Raw genomic sequence first — 6,858 nt, 5'->3', positions numbered from 1 at the left:
AGATTCTGAAGAAATTTGGATATTGGGATGAAACTAGTGCTAAATCTCCTTATGATTCATCTCTGCATTTGTGTAAAAATAGAGGAGAAAGTGTGAACCAGTCTGAATATGCTAAAATCATGGGTAGTATAATGTATTTGATGAATAGTACAAGACCTGATATTGCATATGCTGTGAGTAGATTAAGTAGATATACTCATAATCCTGGTTCTGATCATTGGTTAGCACTTGGTCGTTTAATGAGATATTTAAAAGGAACTCTTGATTGGAACTTGTGCTATGGTGGGTCTCCATGTGTACTTGAAGCTTATTGTGATGCTAATTGGGTGTCTGACAATGATGAAGTAAACTCTACCAGTGGTTTTGTATTTACTTTAGGTGGAGGAGCTGTAGCATGGAAATCTACTAAACAATCTTGCATTGCTCGCTCCACCATGGAATCTGAACTAATTGCTCTTGAATTGGCAGGTCAAGAAGCGGACTGGTTGAGAAACTTGCTCGCTGATATCCCAATGATAGGAAGACCATGTCCTTCTGTATCCATGAGATGTGATTCACAAGCTGCTATAGCAGTAGCAATGAACGCACTATATAATGGAAAGAAACGGCATATACGTATGAGACATAAAGTGATACGCAGCTTAATTGAAGCAGGTGTGATATCACTTGAGTTTGTGAGATCAGGGAAGAACATAGCTGATCCACTAACGAAAGGCTTGTGTGGACGAATGGTCCTGGACACAGCAAAGGAAATGGGATTAACACCTCTTTCAGGTTAGATCATTTTGGATACCCTACCAAGAATTTCAGTTAATTTGAGTTCTTGGTTCAAAGTGGTCAAACGAAAAAATGATCATAATCTGATGGTATTTATAATCTCTTGTTGTTGTATGTGGCAGGCTGAGACATATGGTCTCTTAATGAACTTATTCCCGTATGGGGGTGTGAGACAACACACACTTGATAAGTCACCTAATAAGTGTTGAGGTAAATATTGCCTAACTAGATGAGTTGTGGGTTAACTCACTAGAACACTTATGAAGCAGGGTTGAATGAAAAAGTTCAAACGAAGGCTTTGTGTAAAATTTGCGAAACTCTCAATTTGTTTTGTTGATTCAAGTCTGTAAAAAGACATCAACGTTGTTTTATTTTTTTGTTATCGAAACATGTGGGGGATTGTTGGGTATGTTTCTATAAATTGGGCTTTAATAAATATGATTTTGGGCTCAGTCTTTTTAAAACTTTGTTTTCATCGGTGAAGTTAATTATTTTGATTAAAAATGTTTTACTGGAAAAAGAATAAGTCAAAGATGGTGGCTGATATTTCTGAACGAGCTTCTGAAACGTTGATGAACAGAACGTGATTGTGGGAGAGAGGATAAGAAAATCTTTCCTGGGCAGTTACGCTTTTGACTATAAAAACATAGTTTTGGAGCTCAAAAGAGAAACACACAATTTCATCTTCTCTTGATCTTTCTCTAAGTTTCTGTTCTTTTCAATTTGAGAGTTTCATCTTTTCTGGGTTGAGTGCACAATCTAGAAGAGAGCAGAGTAAACCCTGGAGTGACCCGTCTTGGTTATCTTGCACCCGAGATTAGGCGGTTTTTCGCTCAAGTGCAGTAGATCATTCTACGGCTCTGCAACTTGTTTTTTCTTTTGTGTTCTGGTTTCTGAATTTCCAGTTTTCGGTTACAACATATATTTGGTTCTTAAGTATCATAAAATCAATTGCGTTATTACAATCAATTACAATGGAAAGGGCAATGGCATTCTTTTAGTCAAAGAAGTTAGAAATATAAATTTAGAGATCAGAATCGATGAGATAATCCTCGAGCCTTTCCACAACCAAATTGCATTGACCTCCGGTCAAGGGCTCCTCCTAGATACCAATGACCAAGGCTTGAGACGTCTTTTTGATAGTAACGCCTCCAGGTCCCTGCATATATTCACAGATTGTAAAATGAGTTCTGATTCCATTCTCTATCAAAGATGTGCAAGCAAGGGTTAATCGATAAGAATGTTACCTTCTTTCCTCGGATCACAGCTCCTGGTTCACCTTGAATAATCATGTACTTGGTTCCACCGAGAAATAGACCGGTCGGGGCGAGAAACCCAAGCTCCACAAAATCCTTAGTGATTCCATTGATTTCTTCAATCTTCAACTGACAAAAAAACATATCGATAACACAAGTCGCATTAGATTGAAGCCACTTTAGATTTCCAGGGGCGGACGGGAGAGTAACGGGTAAGAATCAGTAGAACCATTCCTCAGTTTACAGGAAACAAAGATTATCAGTGGAACAATTGTTAAGAAGTTACCTAGGACCAAACAATCTCATAATCAGACTTAGGATCTAGAACCCTAGGGTTCAGAAACATGGATCCCAATTTTTTTTCGAATGAATGTTAAATTTATTTAAAAATGCCTTTATACAACTTGTGCTTTCTTTTTACTATAAGAGAAACCCCAAAGCTCCTCTACCCCCTAACAAGGAAACTCAAAGCTATTTACATTCTAGTATGGAACTAAAATTGCATCAGCTTCTCCAACCCTTTGATTCCCTTCTTCTCCACCAAAGTGATCTTGTTTCGGATCCCTTTATCAACCATCCTTTTAATCACAGGTAACGGCAACAATTTATCACCATGCATAATCTTGTCTTGCTTTCTCCAAACTGCATGAATCCCAATTTTACATCAGATTCTAGACCGGAGATGGTGAAATCGGAATCAGATCCGAGATTACTCATATCTGATTTCGACACGTTGAGAGACGAATCAGAGAAGAAGGAGAGGAAAGAAGAAACCTGAGGGAAGTTAGCGCTCTGAGCCCAGACACTGCCGTCTTGACCGAGAATAACGGCGGCGAGTTGGCTCCTTCAACTTCGCACATAGGATCATTTTCAATGTTGCCTCTTTTTTCACTTTTTTTCTTCATTTGAAATAAATTTTTGCTCTAATGGTGTTTCATTTTTTTGAATCTGAACTTTCTAAATTATAAAGTAGTTCTTAATTTTCTTATCAAAAAGGTAGTTCTTAATTTTTGATTGTTTTTACTTTTTATTAAAATAAAATATATTAATCAATGTAACCCAATTAATTTTTAATATTTATTTATTATATAAATTTATTTAATTTCATGATATTAAGTATTTAATAACATATATTAAATAAAATATAACATTAATATAAAAGTGAAATATATGAGTGATAACACCAAACTAAACATAAAATACTTAATACAACATAAACTAACACTTAGTCTGGTAAATCACTTCCTGATCCATTAAAATTATTAAGAACTACCCAAATGAAGTTGATGTTTGAGGAGATTGTTGAGCTTGTTGTTCTTCACTCCTCTCCAATAAAATCTGATTATGTTCAAATTATAAAGATTTCTATTTTATTTCAAAATAAGTGATATTATCATTTTTCTAGACAAAATTTAATGTCATTTAAAATTTGTAACCAATTACAAAATAATGTGTTTTTATTGGTTAAATTAATTTTATTTAATGTTATTTTTATACAACTAAGATAAATTACATAAAATTTTGTATTTTCTTAATCTTCGTGAAAAAAACCTAAAAATCTACTTAAATGATACACAAAATTATACACATGGAGTACATATTAGTCCAGAAGTCAGAACCACATGAGCATATACGCAATAAATACATGTTAAGATAAAATTAAACCAAAACACACAAAATTAATCAGGAAACCATGCAAAAGAGGAAGGTTTCACATTCTTTTAAACTTTGCTAAAGTAGAAACGCCAAAAATTAAATTAGGAAAACATAAAACCCATGCACCCAGCCAAAAGTAAAAGTGAAACAATGGTTCAAAGGATTGGAACAACATCAATATAGCATTCTATAAGGTTTCAGAGATCCTGTTCGACCAAGTAATCACCCAGCCTCTCGACGACCATGTTACATTGTCCTGGAGTCACTGGTTCTTCGTACAGACCAAACACCATTGACTGTCCTGTCTTTTTGATTGTGATTCCTCCAGCCCCCTGCACAAGTATTAAATAAGAATCCCTCAAATCCCAATCTTTTATAACGGTTTTAGATTCTTAAATCAGATATTAAGTGATTATATAACCATCTTTGCAAGAGTTGATTCTCCTAATAGGCATAAATTGTTGCCTTAAATTGTTTCAAATGCTTTTTATGTGTTTACTTTTGCATTTGCATGGAACTTATGTTAAAAAAAAAAACTAAAAACGCCACTGAAAGAAAAACAGTAAAAACGCCAAACGCAAACAGAATATTTTTTTAAATATTTAATGTTGTGAGACTTATATGTACAAATAGAACATTGCACATCACGCCCATGAGAAAATAAAATGTTTTTTCAAGGAATATTTAAAGCTTTTTGGAAAAAATATATTTAAAGCTTTTCATAAACTATTAATTTCAGAATGTTAAAACAAACACTGAACCGTTAGTTGATCTAAAAAAATCTCATAATCATACCTTTTTGCCACGAATGACTGCACCAGGCTCGCCTTGGATAACCATATACTTAAGTCCTGCGAGGAACAAGCCTGTGGGAGCGAGGTGACCAGGCTCATCGAAATCTTTCATGATATCTGTCATCTCTTGAGGTTTGAACTGTTTGAGGAGAATTAATCATCATATGTACTTTTTGGAACCAATTAAACCAAACGTTTAACCATATCCAAAATCAGAAACTCAATTGCATTTATACATAACCCAGTCAGAAAATGTAGAAATCACAAAGGTGATATGTTTATGTACAAATAATGAAAAAATAAGCCATAAGATGGTGGTCTAGTTGTAGATGTGCTTTAGTTTGCTAAGTAATCCGGATCCTTATTACATTTTCACTTTGGGGTCAAACAGATATCAGATCATCATGTTTTGGATCTCATTTGAATATCTGTAGAGAAGGTCTATCTGTAAATTGTATTTTTCACTGAAGAATAGTTTTGATCTTTTCATAAGTTCGGGATATCAGATTAATAAAAAAGGTTGGAAATAACTTGGGACACAAGTATCTATCTCCGATGAAATATTTATTTGTTCTACCAGTTGGAAAAAAATTAAAATAAAATCAAACCAAAACATGATACTCATATCCATCTTCTAACATATATAATACAGAGCATCGAACAGAACACCGAATAAAATCTAACACTATTAAAAGGAGAATAAACTCAACATCTAGGCTGTCCACGTCGGACTATAAAATCGTCCAATAAGAGGTCTCTATTTTGACATGTCACTATGGCTGTGGATTATTCATTTACGGAATGGGCTGCAATTCATTTACGGTAAACTTAATTATGATGAGCCCATAAGCCCACTCCAACACTAACCCTAAGATGTTGTCGTTGCTACATGTTTCCTTCCCTACAACTCAGTCGTCTCAACTTCCCTTGGTTCTCTCCTTCCTTGCAACTTCAGAGTAAATGAAAACCTTATGACTATTAAATGGAAGATTTCGTAATCGTATAGATATGTATTTAGTTCGATTGGTAACGTTCATGCCGAAGATGAACGGTTTGGAACTCCTATATAAAACGAAATCGAAAACCGCTACTCTTCCATTTCATTTTGCGGTATCAGATCCCAGAGAGCCGCTTTATTTGCCTGAAGGGTCTGTCTACTTTCAGATTAGAAACCCAGAGCCGATTGTAACTGATGGAAACTTCACGCCTCTTCCCTCGCCGATTCTGCCGGCGTAAGAGAAATGCAAGAGGCCGTCATCGTGGTGTTTGATCGCTGTGTGATAAGAAGGTCCACTGACTAAGACGAGGAAGGTTGGAGACCGCTCAAGTTTTGTGTCTTTGAGTTCTGCAACTCCCTGTCAATTGATTTCTATAAATAATCTCCCTTGATTTCAGTTTACAAAAGTATTGATATATATCTTTTAGTTTCTCTCTAAAAGTTCTTTTGTCATATAGTAAATCACTTTGGTTGTATACGCATGCTACCTTTTAGATATCTAAATGATTTCGACCTTTTTTATTCTCATACCGTACGTTTGTTGATAATTCACCTATTTATATTGTGTTGCAGACAACTTGATGGTAAAATGGAAATGTTGCACGAGATCCCTTAGGAGACTTTCAGCCAAAGGCGTTTAATTTTTGAGTGTAACTATTCCTCTCTTAGTTTCCTTAGGAAATCAGGTTTCAGAACATCAATGGCCATCTCTCCAATTCAGTCTCTAGATAATAATGAGTCAGTTAATTACTTTGTCCTACTGTGCCAGATCAGTAAAATAGTTTAAGCATTGATTGTTTTTGTTTTTGGTATTCCTTATAGTTTATGTGGACGTTTTAGTTTAAATCAAGAGAATCTAAATCCTTCCGATCACTATGAATCCATGCTTTGGTAAGTCTTTTCTGGCTCCCTCTGTGTGTGTTTATAATAATTTATAGACATTTTCATAATTTTTGAAGATATTTTTGATGTATTTTTCATGTAGCAGTTTATAAGAGTTCCTCTAATATATGTTGAAGACAGATGGATATTTGTGTTTGCTGTTTAGATGAGCGACTAGCCGACTACGACACCGTACGCGTGAAGTTCTGGTGATCTAATTCCAGTTCACGTTAACTTAGCGGAGGAGAGAGCTTTGGAGAAGCTGATGCTCTGCAACGGTGACACATGGCAGGAGAAGTTGAGGAGGGGTTCGTTTAACTCGCTCCACCGAGTTTTCTCGAGTCAGTTGCCCCAGAGACGTATTGGCCCCAGAGACGTTTGGCGCTATGTCGGTCGTCCACATCCTCTTCCCAACTCATATAATCGTTGCTGATTGCACAAATCCATAACCTCTCTTTGACAGGGAAAACTGTGCCACTTTTGTTCACTGGCCAGA

General features: G+C 35.5%; 1 protein-coding gene and 2 long non-coding RNA genes across 3 annotated transcripts; 1 reads left to right on the top strand and 2 right to left on the bottom strand.

Annotated features, from left to right (window-relative positions):
• Window positions 1–1,550: 1,550 nt before the first annotated feature.
• On the bottom strand, window positions 1,551–2,640 carry LOC130499978 (uncharacterized). The gene is made up of 3 exons (XR_008938840.1): window positions 2,513–2,640; window positions 2,025–2,162; window positions 1,551–1,936 (listed from the first exon to the last, which is right to left on the bottom strand). It is a non-coding gene; the product is annotated as an uncharacterized LOC130499978 (long non-coding RNA).
• Window positions 2,641–3,687: 1,047 nt separating this feature from the next.
• Window positions 3,688–4,643, bottom strand: LOC108837185 (profilin-5-like). Its single transcript, XM_018610252.2, has 2 exons — window positions 4,485–4,643; window positions 3,688–4,021 (listed from the first exon to the last, which is right to left on the bottom strand). The coding sequence occupies exons 1-2, from the start codon at window positions 4,605–4,607 to the stop codon at window positions 3,887–3,889; spliced, it is 258 nt and encodes an 85-aa protein (XP_018465754.1). The 5' UTR covers window positions 4,608–4,643; the 3' UTR covers window positions 3,688–3,886.
• A 561-nt stretch (window positions 4,644–5,204) lies between these two features.
• LOC130499535 (uncharacterized) lies at window positions 5,205–6,849 on the top strand. The gene is made up of 3 exons (XR_008938411.1): window positions 5,205–5,794; window positions 6,054–6,130; window positions 6,303–6,849. It is a non-coding gene; the product is annotated as an uncharacterized LOC130499535 (long non-coding RNA).
• Window positions 6,850–6,858: the final 9 nt, after the last annotated feature.

Source organism: Raphanus sativus, chromosome 9 (assembly GCF_000801105.2).
Source record: "Raphanus sativus cultivar WK10039 chromosome 9, ASM80110v3, whole genome shotgun sequence".
Classification (NCBI taxonomy): Eukaryota; Viridiplantae; Streptophyta; class Magnoliopsida; order Brassicales; family Brassicaceae; genus Raphanus; species Raphanus sativus.
This window is presented reverse-complemented; position numbering and strand designations above follow the sequence as displayed.